At 38.6% G+C, this 21393-nt stretch overlaps 3 protein-coding genes across 6 annotated transcripts; 2 read left to right on the top strand and 1 right to left on the bottom strand.

The window, feature by feature from the left end:
* Positions 1-2014: 2014 nt before the first annotated feature.
* LOC113772866 (protein SIEL) lies at positions 2015-7803 on the top strand. 2 transcript variants are annotated; one of them, XM_027317358.1, is made up of 9 exons: positions 2015-2340; positions 2374-3098; positions 3224-3304; positions 3515-3748; positions 3919-4110; positions 4532-4672; positions 4900-4989; positions 5654-6153; positions 6635-7803. In XM_027317358.1, the coding sequence occupies exons 2-9, from the start codon at positions 2418-2420 to the stop codon at positions 7545-7547; spliced, it is 2832 nt and encodes a 943-aa protein (XP_027173159.1). In that variant the 5' UTR covers positions 2015-2340; positions 2374-2417; the 3' UTR covers positions 7548-7803. The 2 variants fall into 2 exon arrangements, with proteins under 2 accessions (XP_027173159.1, XP_027173158.1); XM_027317357.1 differs by having other exon boundaries at positions 2015-3098.
* A 96-nt stretch (positions 7804-7899) lies between these two features.
* Positions 7900-14739, bottom strand: LOC113772868 (kelch-like protein 22). 3 transcript variants are annotated; one of them, XM_027317359.1, is made up of 11 exons: positions 14693-14739; positions 12639-12814; positions 12230-12411; positions 11577-12137; positions 11403-11480; positions 10431-10755; positions 10135-10334; positions 9418-9494; positions 9172-9273; positions 8330-8516; positions 7900-8245 (listed from the first exon to the last, which is right to left on the bottom strand). In XM_027317359.1, the coding sequence occupies exons 2-11, from the start codon at positions 12811-12813 to the stop codon at positions 8150-8152; spliced, it is 1983 nt and encodes a 660-aa protein (XP_027173160.1). In that variant the 5' UTR covers position 12814; positions 14693-14739; the 3' UTR covers positions 7900-8149. The 3 variants fall into 3 exon arrangements, with proteins under 3 accessions (XP_027173160.1, XP_027173161.1, XP_027173162.1); XM_027317360.1 differs by having other exon boundaries at positions 14675-14706; XM_027317361.1 differs by lacking the exon at positions 14693-14739 and adding an exon at positions 13685-13770.
* Positions 14740-16943: 2204 nt separating this feature from the next.
* On the top strand, positions 16944-20121 carry LOC113775471 (patellin-6). The gene is made up of 4 exons (XM_027320366.1): positions 16944-18132; positions 18252-18376; positions 18974-19115; positions 19392-20121. The coding sequence occupies exons 1-4, from the start codon at positions 17362-17364 to the stop codon at positions 19680-19682; spliced, it is 1329 nt and encodes a 442-aa protein (XP_027176167.1). The 5' UTR covers positions 16944-17361; the 3' UTR covers positions 19683-20121.
* Positions 20122-21393: the final 1272 nt, after the last annotated feature.

The raw sequence follows: 21393 nt of genomic DNA, 5'->3' as shown, positions 1-21393 counted from the left end.
GTAATTACAAATTGTGTTCAATTACAAAAAAAAAAAATTGAAAATTATGATATGCCGATAAAATAATAAAGTTTAATTTTAAAATTTTGGAACGTAGATTTTCATATTCTAAAAGCTCTAATTTATTTTTTCAAACCACGTATATGAAATATGAACACCCTCAACCCTTATTCCCAGCCCCCACCTATTTCTTGCCGTTTCCCTATACCTTTCCCGTTCCCTTTGCCACACTACTCAAAATTTTTTTTATTATCAATTTTCATCATCTATTTCTACTATGGGCTATTCTAAAGGGTCATATGACCTAATCTTTTTTCTTTTTGGCACTACCCAACCCCTAACCATAATTCCCAGCCCCACCTATATTTAGACGTCTCTCTGCATCTTTCCCCCTTAGCTTGCCTACTAGGGCCACTTCCCAATTTTATTTCCTTCTCCGCCTCTTGTGTGTTTTGGTCCCTCCCCAGTCATCCATCCAGCACAATTTTCATTACTATCACGTGAAACCTCCTATTAATACATGCAATTCCTCTGACTTTTATAAGCGACTTATGAATTATCTTATGAGTTGCACAATAACTAATTAAAATCTATCACATGAAATCTACTAGTCACACAATTCTTTCTTTCTTTCTTTTGGTTTAATTTTTTTCTCAGTTTTTTATATGTTGTCCTCATTTTATTGGATGGATTGAAGTTTCTTTATTTTTTTTTTACCCAAAATAAGATGGGGTTAATTTTTATTTGCTCAATATGTTTTAAGAAAAAGAAAGAAACCATGAATGACGATTGATTTGATTTTGCCATCCAGTTTATAAATTTCAGCCTTCAAGATTTTTCCTTCTTCTTCTTTTTTCTTTTTCCCTCTTCTGTTTCTCCTGCTCGTGGTGATTTGGTTTGATCTGCTGAATTTCAAAGCTAGACAGAGAGGATAGATGAGCAATCATCGTTTCCTTTACAGAAAGAGTAGATCTTATGTTGTAATAAATGATTTGTTCATGAAGTGGACGCCCGGTTGTCAAAAAAATCATTTGGGACAATTTTATTTCAATTTCACAGAATATTAATCTCATTTGTTCAGAATGTAAACCATTTTCAACAACTTAAAAATATAGAACAAGAATTTGTGATTTCACACATAATATTAAAATTAATTTATAAGACGTAATTTAGATTTTACGTTATTTTTTATGTCAAATCATCGCGGTTAACCTTTCAAGACGGTCGCTACTGTAACCATCCTTGACAGCGTTGTGTAATTCCATTTTGGTGAAATCTCACATCCGTGTGATGGATGTAGGAAATAGAGAAGTTTTTGGATCATTATTGTGAAGTGGACAACTTTCTCTAGTTTTCCACCTCATTCTTCGTCTTTCTTAATTATTCTTTTCTCTGAAACTTTTTATCTTCTTTTCCAATGCCTTTTGCCGTAGTAACTCTCTCTGATTCTTGAATTCATCCCGAATCTATTCCAATTTACTAGCTCTTGACAGGAATTTACCTTGTCACCTGCAAGGTTTGTCTCATGTAGGACTGACTACAAATGAGTCAAATCAAATCGAATTTCGATTCAATTTTATTAAGTTTGAATTTGAACTTGAATTTAATGAGTTTTTAATGTAAAATTCGAGCTCTAATTGAACTTTAAATTAGCTTGCTCAAGCTTTTAAAAAAAGTAATTATTTTATTTTTTTAAAATAAATAAAATGTTCATTTTTTTCAATAAATAAATAAAATATTAAAAATATATATATAATTTTATTATTAAAATAAAAATAAAAAATATGTATATAATCGACCGACTCTTGAGTTAATGAATTGAATTTCTCAATACTCGGTTCGAATTTGATAATTCAACTTAATCGGGTCGAACTTGATGTTGACTTTGTTCTTGTTGAGTGAGCTGAATTTCTCTGTACTCGGTTCGAATTTGATAATTCAACTTAGTCGGGGTCAAATTCGATGTTAACTTAATTCGTGTTGAGTTTTGGCCGGATCTAACTTTTAAGCGAATTGATCCATTTGCAGCCGAGTGCCACAGCATCACTGTATTTACTACTAGTAATTGATGATTCATGCCACCTACGGAAGGTTGTGGTACAGATGGATATGGAAACCTGCGATTACCAGTCGGAATGGGTAGCGTCACTACCTGTCTGCTGCTATTTATGGGCCTCTTGGCAGTAGAGATGCCATGCCCGAAACCAGAAGAAGAAGGTAAAAAGGGGGAAAAAAAAAGAGTAAAAACCCACAATCGCGTGATATTTTATACAGTTGCGTAAAACTGACGATGCCCGATCGAGTAGAAGAAATATATGGTACACTAGCAATGGTCATAAAATCGGGGGGGAAAAAAAAAAGCTAAAAAGTAAAATCCCGGAGTGAATTTTGAGATTGAATGCGCGTGGTTGGGGCTGATGGTGATGGAGCAGCGTCTCCTGGCCGACGCCCAATTCCTACTGCTGGGCAGCCAAAGGCATCCCCGCCTTCTATCCTCTCCCCATGCCGCCTTGCAGCCACTGCTGCCTCTCATTACAAGCCCCGGCGCCTCCCTCCCCACCCTATCCTCTCTCCTCAAAACCCTAACTCTTCAGCTCCAGTGCACCACCACCACCCACCTCCCCCGAATCGTACTCTCCCTCCTATCTGCCCTCTCTGACCACCATCCCGACCTCCGCCGCGAAATTTCCCTCGCTGTCCGTGCATTCGCCCTCCGCCTCCTTCCTTTCTCTCCATCTTCCTCCTTCGCTCATTCCCTCGCCATCCTCTTTAAGGATGCTGACACTTCCAGTGATGTCACCGACGAACCGACGTTCCTTTCCATTTGCTTTCGCCCGTGTAAAGCTTCCTTAAGGCGCTGGCTGCTTCAGAATGTGGATAAATTTTGCGTCAGGCCGTCGGTGTTGATCGCGGTCCTTTTAGGGTTCACCAAGGATCCGTATCCGTTAACCAGGAAAGCCGCCCTGGATGGTTTGGTTTGGCTCTCCGATAAGTTCGTTGCGGTGGAGGATCAGAGCCTGCTTCAGTGTTGCTATTTTTCCGCCGCTGAGCTTCTCTTTGATGCAGAGGATTCCGTCAGATGCTCTGCAGTTCGCACTGTAATTTATTCTTCATGATAATTCAAGCACTTACTATTTTTCTCAAACTATTATCATTTTGGAATTTGACAAATTTTTATTTTTATTTTGCTAATAACTTCCTTTTATTGTTATAATACTCTTAGGTTAGCGAGTGGGGACTGTTACTTGTGGAGTCCAACCAAGACAAGTGTAAAATTGATTGGTCTGATGCTTTGTTTGTTCAGGTGGGTTTCTTTATACAATTTTCTTTTCTTCTTCTTTTGTTGTTAATATAAATTGGACAATGAAAATGATATTGATAGTTTTACAAGCATAACTAAGCAGTCTGCAATCTGCATGTTCGACAATCTTTTGTTGGTGGTGTGGGCCGAATGGCATTATTTGATATCTTATTCATTGCGGATCTTTCTCACTATTATGATCACATGTTATAGCTTTGCTCAATGGTGAGGGACATGAGCATGAAGGTCAGAACTGAAGCTTTTGATGCCCTCGCAAAGGTTCCAATGGTTTCGCAGAATGTTTTATTGCTGACATTAACTAAGAAAGCTACATCCGCCACAAAAGAAATAACTTTTCCAGGCCGTTACGCTGCAAAAATATACAAATTGCCAGCATCAGCCGCAGCTTTTGCTTTTATTCATGGCCTGGAGGATGAATTCTTTGAGGTAAGGCTTACATGCTCTGTTCTTGGTCCTTACAACTTCAGGAATAAAGCTTATGCTGCCCACGCCTAGCATCTACCTCATAGTGAGTCCACCATGCCCTGTTTTTCACTGATCAGAGGAATTTTGCTGGAATGGATGTCTAATTACAACAATATTTGCTTGCATTGAAGGTAAGAAGATCTGCGTGCTGTGCCTTGCGTACATTCGCCATTGCTTATGGTGATTTTGCATGCGAGGCTGTAAATCTCTTGATGGATATGCTTAATGATGATTCAGTGGTTGTGCGTTTACTAGCTCTGGAGACGATGCATCATATGGCCATGTATGACTGCCTAAAAGTTCAAGAAGGACACTTGCATATGGTAGCTTTCCATCCCTCCAAAGTCATTGTGTTTATATATCTTCAGTGGTGTATGGGATTAGTGGTTTTCATCTTTCAGTTTTTGTTAATGCCAGACAGGAGCATGTACCTCAATTTACCCTGCCTGTATAATATTAGATCTAGGATTATGACTTCTTTTGCTTGACTTCTATTGCTGATATCGCATTTATGCAGTTTTGTCAAAGGCTATCTGCAGTTTGATATGATAGTGCCCTCGTACTAAATGGGGGTCTTGGCTGGAGAGTCTGCAATTTTACTGTTTGAAACATAAGCTGTGCACATTTTGCTGTTCATCCACTATTTATGTATTTTAGACGCATCATGTTAACTTATTTACGTGCATTTTCTTCAGGATGGCTGCTTCTGATTCACTGATGTCATGTCCAATATCATCTTTGCAGTTGCTAGGGGCTCTAGTGGATGACTCTACCTTGATAAGATCCGCAGCAATGAAAATTCTTCAATTAATCAGATTGCACAAATTGGCAATGTTTAAGTTATGTTTTGAAGGCCTTGTGAGAAACTTGGAATTGTATCCACAGGTAATCTCATAAAGAGACTTTTCTTCCCTTGGTCATGACTGGCTATGTAGGTTGTGTGGTGTAATTTCAAAACCTTTCTATATCATCTGCGTCTAGATTGCTACTTAAACTAACGCAGTTATTAATTTAAATAATCCCCAATAAGGTATTGATATATGGATTTCTTGCTATTTCACTCTATCATTATCTTGTCTTTCTTATAAGCCTTTCATTTGCTAATCTTTCAGGATGAAGCTGATTTGCTTTCTGTTTTGCTCAATATTGGGCAAAATCATGGGTGGTTTGTCGCCCACCTTATCCAGGAAAATACAGAAAAGGTAACAATGTTGTTCGTATATTGTGCTACAAATCCTCAAATTAATTCTATATTACTCAGTTTTGTTCATCATACTTTTCTAACATAATTTGTGCTTACAATGTTGGAATGCTATTGTTGACTTGGATGTGCTATGCCATGGTATCATGAGATAAAAAAGGTCAAGTACTGTAGCTTTTCTCAAGTTGTTACCTGTGCATGAGTACCTAGTCTCTCTCTCTCTCTCTCTCTCTCACACACACGCGTGCGCACACACACACGCGTGCGCACACACACACACACGTATTTATGGGATTCATACTTTTTTCATAAAGTCTTATTAAGCTAAGTGGAATTAGTAATAAAGCAATATAATGTCTTTTACTCACAGTGACATATATTCCTGTTGCAAATGCATGGCTAGCATTATGCATGCAGATTAAGGGGTTTAAGCGTTTGCAAGGGTTTGTTACACTAGTACTGCTTATGCTTCATGTTGAAGTTTCTTGCTGTAAAGGTTGAAAATCTCTAATATGACTGCTGCAAATATGAATTTAATAAGATAGTAACCTGCAGTACTTGTAAGATATTTTAAACTTTGCTTGCCAAAGACAAACTTCTGTTTGATTGTTGATCTCATACAAAATATGTCAATGTGCTGATAGTCATGTATGCATATGCATCAGATAGAACCTTCTCTTGGAGGGAGATTGGGATTTGAGAGCGCAAGAATTGTTGCCTTGTTGGTGCTGGCCATCTCTGCCCCAGTCTCAATTGAACGAGGCATATGCAGTATTCCACCGAGGATGTACTCTTATGCAGTTACTTTACTGGGGAGAATTTCTGATGGTTTGATTGGTACTTTGAACCAGAATGACCTTCTGTCTCATCTTTCGCGTTGCAGCCGATTCTCATGTGTTTCCAGTTCTGAGTTTTTCAGAGGAGAAGAGTCAGCTGTCCCTCTGGTGAAAAGTGATACGTCCTTGTATCCAAAAAATGATGGGATTCATGGAAGTTGTTCTCAGAGATTACTGGAATTAGAGAGAGTAGTGCATCCAATTGCTAATTACCCTCTAAAAATACATGATGAAATGGAAAGTTCTATGGGCAATATCCTTCAAAAGATTCACAGCCTTTGGCCATTAATACGCTGTGGATTTGCAGATGAAGCAACTAGAACTTTAAGGTGGTAATTTTATCGTTCTCTGCTTTCATTGGGGCATAATTATGAGACTAAACAGATTTCTTACTTGCATAGAGAACTTTTTTGATAGATGGTTGGCTCCAGTCTACTTATCAAAAGGCACTCCTGTCTTAACTTGGGAAAGGAATTATGCCATCGAGATTGTTACTGTTGGCAAATGGATGCATATTATTATATGCCCCCGCATGGTCTGCTACATCACTGTTTTAGCACTAGATTAAATGTTTGCTCATTCAATATTCTAAGCTTTTGCACAAAATGGCAGCCATACAGTGGAAAATAGATTGAACACACACATGACGCTTATGTATTAATTAACAAATTTCCATTTATCCTGTCCTGAGTTTAAAGTTGATACTTGTAAACAAGCTGTCACGTGTCCTCCTTGCCCAAGCACATACTGCATTCTAGATTATCTCATATTGGTACATCACTGATATGCTTCACTTGTTGGCTGTTGTAGGAGTTGGAAGAAACAGTTGAAGACATTTACTTGTGATTCATCCGAACCCACAGCCGAGTTAGTTTTTGTTTTGCAATATCTGCGCACGATAAAACTGCTTGGAAGGGTATGGATCCGCTGTATGTTTCCTTTGAAGCCCTGCTTTGGGGTGAGGAAATTGGAAGTCTTATTTAGAAAGTTGGAAAGGAGCCTGAAAGAGATGAAGTATAGGTTCCTAGGTTTTAGCAGCGAGCAGGAGTTGCATATTTTAGAGCTAATTCTTGTTACACTTATATTGAAGTTGTCCAATGTCAAAGCCTGCTGTCCAAGTACTAATTTAAAGGAAATAAGTTCTGTAGTTACTCGTGTTGAACATCTTGTTGGAGGCAGATCAGTTGAACTCTCCAGCTTTGTGATAGAGCTTCAGAAGATACTGAGGGAAATTGGTCCCTCAACGGCTGTCCTTGAAAATGCACTTCTGCTCCAAAAGTCACTTGAGTACTACACTTTGAGGCAGTTTATGTTTTCTGGAATACTCGTACATGTGGCAGCTAAACTGGATGTGTACAACAACTATGAAAATCCTCTCCATTACGTTTTAGGTCTCCCTGCCGGCATACCAATTGAAATTACTTTGCGTAACATCTCAAGGGAAAGTCGCATATGGCTGAAGATGACTTTTAAAGAGAAGCTAGCTCAGTTTGTTTACCTGGATTTGCATGGACTAAGCGGGGGTGATGAATGTCGAAAATTTACATTTGTTGCACCCTTTTTTGGACCCCCTAAAGCGAGGTCCTTCTTACTGAAGATTAGCATTGGAATGGAATGCTCATCTGAGCCTCCTTACCGGTCGAATGTTTGTGGGGGACCGAAACACGAGCTTATTAATATTTCCGGAGATAGTGAAGTGTTTCTGACTAGGGTTGGTGGATAGAGATTCAAGTTTTATATGGTTTCAGCAAAGTGAATAGCAGTGCATTTTGTGGATTTCTGCTGTTCAGCAAGCAAGAATTAACGGATTATTTTATTGCCGAGTCTTCAGATGTTATTCAGCCTGTATTGCAATTGCCATTATTTTAGAGAAATTTTTACGTTGTTGTGAAGAGACTAGATACGCAATTTGATCATCTGGACACCTGCCCTTTTCGAGTGATTAATACATATATAATATTTCTGAGCATGCGTCGCAATTGGTGGTCTGAAATTGGTTGTGGAAAACGCAATATTCAGATTTCTTGTACATATCCCAAGCGAAATTTCTAGGATAAACCCATCCGGCCTCACCATCAAGTGAAATAGCGCAGCGCAATTTCTGAATATCAGAACAAAAGCAAAAGCTCTTGAAGTCCTTTTAGTAGAAGCTTACCGAGATCTCTGCTAAACTGTCAGATGAGTTGAAACAAAAATTTCTTGAAAAACCTCAACATAGTACCAGCCGAGGAAATGCTTTTCCGAGCCTCCTAGGAAAACCTTATAATAGAACCATGTCTTGGTTGCAAACGAGTTTTCTGAACTTTCTACATTCTGCAGTAGCATTCAATCTCCTAAAACAATAGCTGAGCAAAAACACCGTCTTCTTGGTGCACTCAAGTTGGTAATTTGCCACCCTTGGCCATCCTTGTAACATTCAATCTGCCATTGAACCAATAGAGAAAGTTAAAATCTTATATTGAAACTCCTATAGAAAGTGAAGACAGTGGAGAAATCCTCAGATACCGTGTCTACAATGTCTCCACCGGTCTTCACTCCGCCAATTACATAGATTGACTCCTTCAGAACAGCAGCAGCTGAATATCCCCTGGAATGGTTCATCGGCTCCCCAGTCATCCATTTTCCAAGCCGAGGGTCAAATATCTCAATGCTTGGCGACATGTCACATTCATCATAGCCTCCCAAGGCATATCTGTCAAAGCAATTATTTGAAAGATTGGCAAATAAAAGTGAGACGTAATGATTCTTAACATTTTAACAAACCAAGAGTTTTTTGAGCACATACAATATTGATTGAGTTCCAAGTGGGCCATACATCTGTGCCTGCCTGGCAACTATTACTGAATTCCATTTGCTTTCTATGTCAGACATGATATTATCTTCAACTTCAAGTAACAAAAACAGATTTCCCAAGCTAAACAAGGCAAATGAACATTTTAACAGTGAACACAATGGGCGGATGTCGTTCATCCAAATAAAGGCCAACTAGACAACAATTCAATCTTTCAAGATAGGTTCTCTAAGCCAGCTGTAAGTTTGTTACTTTTCTTGAACAATCTTTTAAAGCATAGTCAAGGTCTGTAAAATGTTGAATACCCAAACAGATGAAAAGCTTGTCAGCATTACAGCAAAAGCCCATTTGTTATTCCATCCGCTCCCAAATACTTGCCTCCAACACCACAAAATGTGTCAACCCCTAGTACTAAGAACATAATTTCTTTATTTGAGTATGAAGGATGGCTCAATTTTAATCAGTTGGCGAAGATGAGATGAGAGGGCTTGAAATGCAAAAATAACAAGCACAACCAGTGATATGTCAGAAATGGAGAAAAAAGAAACAAACTTACATCTTTTCATTCATAACGACTACTGAGTGACAGCCCCTCTTGGTATTCATACTCTCAATTCTGCTCCAAGAATGTTCCCTGGGATCAAATCTTTCTGCAGATCTGAGAGAGTAGAAATTCCAATAAACAATACTATGGTCAAATTTCAAGAGACTGAAGTACAATTCTGCTTGCCATAATTTTCGTTATGTGAAAGAGATGAATGCTTATAAGTTACACATAAAGAAATAAAATTCTAAAACTTACTTCAAATAATTGTCCCCATCATATCCACCAACAGCGTAGAGAGCACCATTGAGCTCTGCTGCAGCAAGAGCAAATCGCTGGAACATATAAGAACATCATTCAGAATGCATAATGTTAGTGCAATTGAAGATGATACAGTGTTTCTAAAACTAACACTACCAAAATCAAATTGACATGATACGAATCCCATAGAACATTAAGGTTACTAAGGCTTGTAACTTCAAAATGTAGGGAGATAAGACAAAGGAAGCACAGCTTTTTATCCATCACTTACAAATCCTTTCATCTGTGTCAGCATAGTGACCTCAAAAGTTAAATTTTTTAGTATAAAAGAAAATATTGTAGGCATTGGATGACTTGTGACTGTTGTACAAGCAAATAGCGTAATTTTAAGATTGAAACATCGGTCTTATCTATGTAACATATATAAGAAATTACAGCTGCAACATACTCAAACTATAAGAAATGAGATCATCAGACAACTAAACCTCCAAGATTCACAATTATGCAAGGCCTATGCCTGTTGTCAAATCTATGTACAGATGAAGCAAGGGCAAGTTACAAAGATAACAGGCATGCCAAAACCAGTTTCAAGCCTAGGAATTTGAACTTTAAGGGGAAGCTTCAAGAATTCAGGATTTTCATGGTTCTGACCTCAATGACATAAGCTGATAAACTAGTTCATAACTTTGTAACCTGAGAAATTGCATCAATTACCTTTTGTAGCATTGACCTGGTGGGTATCCATCTTCCAACATTTACATCATACATTTCCACATCTGAAAAACAGTCAACCCCATTTCCACCACCAAATGCAAAAATTTTGTTGTCCAAAGTAGCGCCAGCTAAGCTACCTTTCTTCTTATTCAATGATGCGCACAGACTCCATTGATCTTGGGCAAAGTTATATGACTCAACTTCAAAAGAGTAAAAACTAGAAATAAGCAATCAGAGAGATGTGCATATACATGTATCTGCAGAGAGAGAGAGAGAGAGAGGTAAGTAAGTAGTACCTGTGTCAAGCCATGCACTACCAGTTCCACCGCCAAACACATATAGTTCTCCATTTAACTTTGCCACTGAGGAATACGATCGAACAGAACTCATTGGCTTAAGAGATTTCAAGACATCATGTGAAGGAGAAAACAAATCCAATGCTGATGACCACAATACACCATCATATCCACCCACGAGAAATATTGATTCATCAAGGTCCAAGTGGAAGTCATCACATGACTTGATTCCTGTTCCATCCACATGCACCAGGGAAGTATTTGACCTTGACTCCAACATCATAAACCTACACTTTAGTTGGCTGATTTCTTTTTCTGCCTCTAGCTGAAATGCCACATAGGTAACAGTAATGTAAGCAAGTGCATGGATAAACATGCAAGTCAGGGTTGAATCTCCATTGTATTCAAGCATATACTCCTGAGATCAAGTGATAGATTTGACAACTAATGCACCAAAATAACCCCAAATCTCATCCTATATTCAGCGCCTATGGAGACATCAAGGAGTATACATCATAAAAGAATATGTAATGTAGCAAAGAAAACTTCAACCAATGGGCAAACAGTGCTAGCAAATATCACTAAAATGCGCATAAATACTCCCTACAGGCATCAATGTTCCTCATTTACAGGTCAGATTTAGATAATTATACAGTCTTTGATTATTTATTTATGACGTAGACACCATAAGTGATTCCCATCATTATCTTGAACTACAAAACATATTTGTCGAACAACTCACAAAATAGATACTCGATGTCTGATATGTATATAACATCTAAGAAAATTGGTCCTGAACTAAATGTTAATCACACAGATCTCCACCCTTAACTCTATAATGAAAAGTTCATATATCAGTCAAATCAATCCAAGAAGTCATTGTGAGAAACTTCCCTACCATTGGATAGTGAATCCAATAGTCAGAAAAACATTGGGAGAGATGAAGACTCTTAATTTATCATAAGAGAATACCAGTTTCTGTTCCATACGATTTGCCTTTTGGATTTGCTCTTCTTTGAAAGCCATTAGCTCTTTCATTCCTTCAAGCATCTGCATCAAGAGAAATCAATAAGTCTGTATCGAGTGCAATCAAATAGAACATGTATTCTGTTGAAAGAGAGTAGGAACTATACAAAGATCAAATACCTGAGCCACCAGTGATGGATCAGACAAGTCATAAGAAATTACAGGATTATTTTCATTCTTCTTCCCTGAAAATTCTGCCAGCAATGATTCTTGCCCCAATTTCTCATCTCTGGCAGTGGCAATTTCTCCTACATGTCCCCTCATAGGTGCATCTGAGGACTCAAGATTAATAGCTAGCTCTTTTAGTTTCAAGTAGATGATGTCTTTTGCATCTCTATCTGATTCTTGATTACCCAGGGATGACTCTAGTAGCTGGCAGTTACCAGGATCAGGGGAGTTGACAAACTTGTTCCTTAAGATTGGTTGCTCATAAGCTCCAATTTCCTCTCTCTTCTCATTAGAAGGTAAACCATACAACGCATTCCTCCATTTCGCTGTGTTTTGTGGTACAAATGTACTAGGAGCAATTGCCATTGCAGAGAGTTTTGACATCAATCTACGTGCTTGAGTATGATCGAGCTCAAACCAGAAATGGCTTACATTATAATAGTTGTCCAGAATTATAGGCTTGAACTGGTCTTCTAGCAGTGGTTGACACTGCAGCCTTATACGTATTTGAACCTTCAGTAAAATTGAAAACTTAATCAACTATGCGAGTATGTCCAAAATAAACAAATAACTCAATGTAATAATAGACAATTGCAAAATAGTACTTGGGCAGGATATGGTGTTCTCTCAGAACCATCTGGTGTCCATGCATAGGGATTTATATTCATTTGTCCACAACTAGCAGCCTCAAAGATGCCATGAAGCTTCCTGTCAGTGTAATTGAACAGAAATAGTGGCAGACCTGGATCAATGTTCTTTACATACAAGAAATGCTGAGCTGGCAAGCCTGTCAGAATGAATACAATAATGAGTGTGCGAGTTTGAATGCATGAAAGAGAAAAGATGGAAATCATTCGGAGAAGGGAGAAAAACAAAACCAGTAATGAAATACATGAATGTGAAAAGATCACTTGCCTAAAACATTAAAAGCCATAAACTTCTCTTTCTTCATAATTATCACCTCAATCAATCAATGAAAATGTGAATGTGAAAGACCACAACTTACGAACATACCAAAGATCTGTTTCGAAAGACATTCTTTAAACGTGTTGTTCTTGCAACCAAATATGACACCACCAAGGTTGCTCTTTCCCAAATTCCTTGCAAAATAAGTAGTGGCTGGCTGTTTCATTTTGGGAAGCAAATTGTCATTCAACTGGAAGTTTTCTTGTTTTCTTCCTACGCCCATCCTGTAAGTCCAGATTGATAAATTGTCAGATAAAGAAACAAACATGAACGTTTTCTGTACTTATTGTCTCCGTAACAATCAACAACATTGCTATGACTGAACACTAAAACTGAAAAACCCCTAATTGCGTTGACATTCAATTCACATTCTTTTTCCCTTTTCTTGGTGCAATATATGTAAATTCACAATAAAGGCGTTCCACAATGCTGAGTATATACTACAACTTCCATAAGTCCAAGTGAAACAAAAAGCCCATCCTAAGAAGTTCAATCAATGCGTATTTGCTTCAAACACACACGTACGGATGCATGATAGGGAAATCCATGTCACTCGGCTCCTGCCCTTTCAGGCAACAGCAAGGGTCAGGAATATGCATCCTCAGATCGGAACTTAAATGAATCTTTAATGCATACCACCATAAACTGCAGGCCACAGTAAAGCAAGTGTGCAGAAGCACTGAGGTTGTATTACATGCTTAAAATAAGATGGTTATCCTGCACGGCTCTAACAACAGAGATTGGAATAAACAATCTTCTGTTTTGCTTGAATCTCTAACATTGCCCTCTCTCAAGACCCTTGTAATGATACTAGAAATAACTTTCTTTTATTGGTTATATCAGTTATATGTTGCATGCATCAATATGTAAATCATCCTGGACCAGATATTGGTTTCTATTTTCTAAGATGGTACAGAAATGAAAAGGAAAATAAGTTTAAACAAAAACTGTTAAACAACCTTCAATTTGTTTCCATAAAAAACATCCATAGTACAGCTGCCTAAAGATCTATTCCACTTCAAGACCCAACTTTGATAGTGTCAGTATAAACTCAAGGATGTGAAGATATTATTGTACAAAGACGAAGGACATACTGTTTATGAATAGGAGAAAGCTTGGTTCATTGCAAAAACATCTGCTCAATGTTAAAGGTCACGGGCTTAATTCAAAGCTATCATCCCTCGAATCCAACTCTCCCAAACCTAAATAAAGAATGGTATAAAACAGGAAACAACTAGAATGTCCACAAAGAATGGTGGTTGTAGTTTTTATTAATCTTTGAATCCAAGCAGCAATGTTCTTTGAAGGGTAGAGCCTTCAGCAAAGTAGGAGATTAAACCTCAAACCTAAGAAAAACTATTTTTATAGACACAAAAATCTCCATAACCTGGAATATTCAGGGTTACAGTCAAATGAGGACGTCGTAAAACCTTTTTTGCTGATTCTGAAACGATCTATAGACAATTGTATTTTAGGGGGAAAAAAAAAAAAAGAGTCCTAGAGGCAAGTAATCAATCGCAGAAATTGATACTATATATTGTAAGGCCCATTTCCTCTTATGGGCAGAAGGAAAAGACGTACTTTATTTACAAATAAGATTTCATAAATACAGACGTCAATGAGAAAAAAGATAGGCGCCCTCGGAAAACCATCAGCTTGATGATCTGATCCTACCATTCACATTGCGCACCTTTGCTTAATCAAAAAAGGGAAGCAAAAGAATAACAGATCCACGATTTCACTGCCAGTACAAGGCAAAAGAAACCCAGTTATAGTATTCTCATTTAGCATTCATTTTCTACTAGTATTTTATAGTAATAATCCAAAAGGGAAAGAAAAAAAATGTTAACCAATAGAACTTCCACACGACTTATCAGATATGCCAATATGCATCAAGAAAACAACTAAGGAGGGGGGGGGGTGGAGTAGAGAAACAGTTCGCTTTTAAAAAAATGGAAAACTGTAATCAAACCGGAATATATATATATATATCATAAGATGCAATTATACATGGAAAAAGAAAAGAAATTAGGCAGAAAAATAATAAATGGTAGCGGGATGTGTTATGGCGTGAGAGTGCATACACTGTGGGAAGAGAGAACCTGGAATGAAGAATGCGGGACGATGGAGAGAGAGAGAGAAAGAGAGAGAGAGAGTAAAAGAAAGGCCGAAAGGGAGGAGAAATAAAAAGGAGAAGTTGTCGCTGTCAGAAACTGGACGCGGGAAATGTTGACAGGCCAACTGCGACGGTTTGTTTACTGTTTACTCGACTAATTACTGGCAATACTCAAGTCCCAAGTCCCAACTATATACATATATATATATATGTTTGCAGGGTATGAGTAAATAACAGACTGGGGGGGTATTGTAAAGAATAAAATATAATAAATAAATAAATAAAAGGGAAGGTTAAAAAGGTAAAGACATTTTATAAATATTGCAAAACATAATAGATCATGAGTGTGCATTCTGGTAAAACATTCTATTACTACTACATTAAATAGATCAGCCATCCATTCACCAACACTTGGAGCATTGGAGCAAAGGTTTTTCTGCTAACATGATGGATGAGTGAGAGTCTGAGAGAGAGGGTACCTACCTGTACTCTCTAGAATTGATCTCCCGTGCGGTGCGGTCCGTTATTTTTAAAAAAAATAAAAATAAAAAAAATATTCTCCAGACCAAATTTGGGATTATCGATTTGGTTCTCCGGTGACTAGAGTTTTGATAAACTCTCAAATTCAGCTTACAAACAAAATAGAGCTTTTGAGTTCGGATTCAAATTTATATTAGTTTTAGGCTCAAATCAAGCTTAACTCGAACTCATATAATTGAATATATATATATATAAGTGATATAATTTGAGTCTAATGTTCAAATTCCAACTCCATCCAACCTAATTATTATTAGATATTAATTTTGACTAGCTTTTGTTGAGCTGGGACTAGGGTCGGACTAACCCGATCCTATTTAACAGTCCTAACCGGAATACTGACTCGCCCAAACCAAACATGAACCAAGCACATTTGTTCCTTGCCATCATGGAGAAAATTTGAATAACATCCAAATTATTCTTTAACTTTTTAGGAAAATAGAAGGTTATTTGCAAAAAAATATGCTCCCGTAGTAGCACTTTTTCGTGCATGTAATGTATATAAGATGAAGAGATGATTGAAAACATTTTTTAACAAGTTGTTAAAATACGTGCGTTTGTGATACAAGTAAAATATATTTGCAAATAATAACTTAATTTGTTTTGTATGTACCTTGGCTCAAAACATAAAAAAAATATTTTTTTTTGGGTCTTGAAATGGGTCGGACTCAATCGTCTTACACTTTGCAAGAGCTGGATTCAACCTAACCTAGGATGGTCTTGAGCTTGAGGAGCCCAGTGGCAAGAGGCCCACCGCACACCCACATCAAATCCAATTTCTGAAGCTCGGCTGGCGCCAAATTTGAGAACGTTTGTCTATTGTGGACTGTAGACAAACTAAACACATTCAGAAGCTGTGTAATAACCAACAGTACTACATATTTCAGGGATAAAATTGGGGAGTCCGAGAAAAGCGAAATTTCTAGTTAAAAAGGTAGATGGAGATGCATTTCAAAAATAAACTCTTCTCTTTCTTTCAGTAAGTTAATGGTGAAACACAAGAAACAAATATATAATATACTTAGAACGGGGTAATCAGCAGATTTTTAACATCAAATTCTACTATAGAAACTAGTCCACGATTTTGTCCATGGGTCAACGTAGTAGTATTGGACTCGAACTAAACAACGCAGAGGCGATGCATTAATAATTGGCTGGGCTGGATAGAGTAGGCAAATGATTGGGTGTCATCCTCTCGGGTATTTTCAGACCCAAAACATATAAATTGGTAAAACTGCTTGAGAACAAAATGGCGTGAAAGACACCACATGTCACTGATATGTTTGGAGTGAGATAAAATAATTTGTTTGAGATAAAATTTAATTTTTTTTATATTTTTAATTATTTTTTTATCTCACATACATCACATCACATCACTTCACAAAAACTATTATAGTAATTACTTCAAATAAAACCCTATCCAAGCAAACTGCTACTACTCTACTCTTCATTGGATTTTAATCGTATCTATAATTTTTGTTAATATCGGTTGCTAATCACTTTTGGATAAACGACAGGTAAGAAGTGAAAGAAAAAAAAAATGCCCCCTCTCTCTCTCTCTCACAACACCAGCAAAAGAGTCAAAAGGCACCTGGGCCCAGTGCTGCGTAAATCCTCTGTTTAAAGCTACTTTGAAAGTTCACATTCAAACTTGAAACTGCATCGCGGCTCGACACCCATACACGCACAGATTAATCATGTCACCTCTACGACAATAATTTAAGACCGGCTCCTCAGTCCTTGCCATCTCTCACTTTCCTCAGGACAATCTCAGCTTTCTCTTTCTCTCTCTCCTTGTCTCTTCTCTTTCCCATCTCTCCCTCTGCTCCATCACTAGATTCCCCCCCGAGACAATCGAAACCGGCGCTTTTCCTTTTAGTTACCCGCCGGCACTCCCATCCGCACTCTCCCAAAAAGAATCCCTTTACATCTTCCAAATTTTCAATTCACACGTACAAAGCAACCACAAACAGGAACAACTTTTAGCCACGCTCTCGCTCTCTCTCTCACGGCTACTACTGCTCCTCAATAGTTAGAGTCTGCACAACAACAATCTCCGCATTTTGCCCATAAATAAATTAAGAGATTCCTCCTGCTGTTTCCATCTCCTCCGTGCAAATGATGGAAACTTCATCGCAGTTGTCCGTTCAGCAAGCTCCCCACCACCACCACCAAGACCACCCGACGGTACCTCCCGGTGATTCCCCAATGCCACCACCCTCGCAAGCTTTAAAGAAAAGCTTCGTTACTTCATTAATGGAAGCTGCCGCGTTGCGCACTCCATCCTTTAAAGAGGACACCTACTTTGTCTCCTCCCTCAGGCCATCCGAGAAGAAGGCCCTCCAGGAGCTCAAGGACAAGCTCATGGCCTATCCCGGACCGGCCGAGCACTCCATGTGGGGAATTCCCTTGTTGGGCGGTGACGAGAGAGCTGACGTCATCCTCTTGAAATTCTTGCGGGCCAGGGACTTCAGGGTGGCCGACTCCGTGCACATGCTGCTCAAGTGCCTGTACTGGAGGAAAGACTTCGAGGCCGACAAGATATTAGACGAAGATTTGGGGTTTAAAGAGCTGGAGGGGGTTGTGGCTTACATGCACGGCCATGATCGGGAGGGGCACCCGGTTTGCTACAATGCTTATGGGGTGTTCAAGGACAAGGACATGTACGAGAGGATCTTTGGAGATGAGGAAAAGCTCAAGAAGTTCCTGAGGTGGAGAGTTCAAGTTCTTGAAAGAGGCATTGAGCTTCTACATTTCAAGCCTGGTGGGGTTAATTCCATCATTCAAGTCACTGATCTCAAGGACATGCCCAAGAGGGAGCTTAGGGTGGCCTCTAATCACATTATGTCCCTATTCCAAGATAATTATCCTGAGATGGTTGCCCGTAAGGTAGTTGCTCAAATTTTTCGAACAAGTTATCTTTTTTTTTTTTTTTGGGAGTCATTTTCTAATAAACTCGGTAGTACTAGTATTTATATCTTTCCTTTTTTTTTTTGTTGGGTCCGTAGATTTTCATCAACGTGCCATGGTACTTTAGTGTGTTGTATTCCATGTTTAGTCCGTTTCTGACTCAACGAACGAAGAGCAAGTTTGTGATCTCCAAGGAAGGAAATGTTGCCGAGACGCTTTACAAGTGAGTAGTGTGTTACTACTTACTAGTAGGATGTTTGGTGCCTTATTATTATTGCGTTTTCCTTTTTGTTCTAGTATGGGTTTTGCATGTCCATTTTTCCTCTCTATAGGACCTGTAGCATTAGGCACTAGCCGCATTATATTACTGTTTCTTGTCCTTTCCTTGTATATATATATATATATACATACGTACAATATATGTTTTAGTGTGCCTGCATCAATTTCGAGCTGGCTATGACTTGTAGAGTATTTAATGGTCTTTCTGCTTCCAGATTATCTGGAGTATTTTTTGTGGGCTTAAGATTGTGTCGTGTGACTTCTTTTCTGATTCTCTCAATCAATTACCTGGGCTAATGGGAATGTATTTTATTTTATTTCCTTTTGTTGTTCTTTCTTTCTAGTAAACAATTATCTTTAATTAATGCTTACTCTACATAGTTGTACTCACTCTACTAGTAAGCAGAGTACTTTTTTCTTTAATTATTTTATTTTAAACTTTCAGTAGTGTCTGGAGTGAAAATTCGACTGCTTTTTGGGTTGTTGTTAATGATAAGTGGTAGTGGTAGTAATTAATAATTGCCTTTTTGGGTGTGCTCAGATTCGTAAGGCCCGAGAATGTGCCGGTCCAGTACGGCGGACTTAGCCGACCGGATGACGTGGATGGCGGTCCACCGAAACCGGCATCCGAGTTCACTGTGAAAGGGGGAGAGAAAGTCAATATCCAAATTGAGGGAATCGAGGTTGGGTAATCCTTTGTCAATTTCACGTTAACATAATCCATCCATGCCCCCCATGATTATTAATTAGCCCACTTTACTGTTTTTTTTTTTTTGGTCAAGCTTTTGAGATCCCGCATGCATGCTTGCAAGTAGTAGATACTACTATACTTGTCGTTCTGAGAGTATACTCTAAAATTTCTTTTTTCATATATATATATATTGGTGGTCGTCGTAGTTGGATGATATGATATGATTAATTGTTTGGTTTGGTGGTTGCATAAAATTGTGTGGTCGCAGGCAGGGGCAACAATATCATGGGATCTGGTGGTAGGAGGGTGGGAAGTGGAATACAGCGCGGAGTTTGTACCCAGCGGGGAGGGCAGCTATTCAATTGCTGTGGAGAAGACTAGAAGGATTATTAGCAATGGCAATGCTGCTGCTGCCGCCGCCGCCAACCAAGAGGCGATTCGCAACTCCTACACGTCAAAAGAAGCCGGACAATTGGTGCTTTTGGTGGACAACACTGCCTCCCGGAAGAGGAAGGTTGCGGCTTATCGATATATAGTTCGCAAATCGGCTCCGGCGTAATTAACTGAAGCCCAAATAAAACTACCGCTAATTACTTGTCCTTTTTTTTTTCCTTTGGGAAAAGAGGAGGGGTCGGTTGGTTGCGGCTTTGAAGAGTTTTTGATGATTATCTGCTTCTTGTGAACCTAATGACGTCTAATACTGCTGCTATTTAAAATTAGCATGTCCGTCCCCTTCGACCTTCGTACGATGAATGTGCGTGCCAATTTAAAATTAGAGGAATTTTTTTTTTTAAACTCTATACTGAGTTATGTCCTCAGTAATTTACTGGCTCGACGCATAAGAAGCGTATGCGGGAAATGAATGTCAGGATGTGTGTGTGAATGATAATGATGATGATGGAGGAGAGAGGCCAGCCAGCCGGGGGAGTGGTAAAGAGTAGCCTTTGGTACCACTACAAAGTGGGGTCTGAATGAAAAACGTGTTGGTACAAGGCAAATTGTGGGGACTGAGACTGAAATGTGAGGGGGGAATTGGTTACTCGTTTTCAACCTGCTCGCCCTTTGCTTTTTCTTTCTTTTCCTTTTCCTTTTTTTATTTTTTATGCGTGCTTTTTTGGGAACTGTAAAAACAAGTGGTAGGCAATGGCAATGGCAATGGTGGGGTGGATGGTAGTCTGTCTGCTCTACCAAGACTGCTGCTGCCTGTGTTGCGTTTTGGAAGGTTTTGGATCCGAGTTCCCAAAAAGAAGGCTTGCGGCCTGTGGCCCGTGGGCGTGGGGTCGACCCCTTCAAATAAAAGAACTTCTTTTTTCCCTCCTCTTCAAATGTTCTGATTGGATTTTCTCCTCTCTATCACTGCTACTTTCTTGGGTGCGGAGAAGGCATTGTCGCATACTCCTGTATTGTTTTTCATTCATCATCCCGAGAATACAAATCATTCAATTATCTTATTACGGAGTCTTTTAAATCGCTAGAACATTTGCCTCAGAAATGCGGATTGCGTTTTATTCTGCAAACTCAGAAACACGCAAGTATATGGAGTGGCAGGCATCGTTTGATTACCAGCTCCTCAATGCTTTTTTTTTTTTTTTTTTTAAAAAAAATGTACTTGAAATCATACTCTGTAAGAGCCTTACCTGTAACACAAGAAAAGGGAGGGTGGTGTTGTGTCGTCCCCGAGTGAGGTCACTCCGATGCATAAACTAGACACTCTTTAGATTAAAGTGAGATTGCATGTCCCACGAATTGACAAATAACCAGTACTTATTATGCTAGTAAAACTATGGGACGAAATGACAAATAACCAGTAATTATGCTAGTAAAACAATGGAATGAAATGATAAGGTTGTGTTTGGACTGCATTTTTCATGATTTTTTATAAAAAAATTATTGTAGCGATTTGATGTATGTGAGGGAAAAAGGTAATAGGGAAATGTGATCACGGAAAATGACGTAATTTTTCGACGAAAAATCGCAATCCAAGCAACCGCGTCAGAAGTAGATCTAAGCCGTGAAGTGATTGATTGTCATATCAGTCATGTCAAATGTCAATCAGCACATTTTGATAGCAAGTCCAAACTCCTATTCACCGAGGTGAATTTGGACACTGCTCGAACAGACGGAGGTGTCCACAAACAATCCTCAAGTCGTTTCATTTCTCTCTTAGGATAAAAGAATCTTATAAAATAAAAAAAATCCAAAATATCTTTTCTCCTCTTTCCGTTTGTTTACGGACTATGGAGTAGCGGTGAGTGAGACTTGCGACAGGT

This window comes from Coffea eugenioides, chromosome 6 (genome assembly GCF_003713205.1).
Source record: "Coffea eugenioides isolate CCC68of chromosome 6, Ceug_1.0, whole genome shotgun sequence".
In the NCBI taxonomy this organism is placed as follows: domain Eukaryota; kingdom Viridiplantae; phylum Streptophyta; class Magnoliopsida; order Gentianales; family Rubiaceae; genus Coffea; species Coffea eugenioides.
The sequence above is the reverse complement of the archived record's forward strand: the minus strand, read 5'-3'. Positions and strand labels throughout refer to the sequence as shown.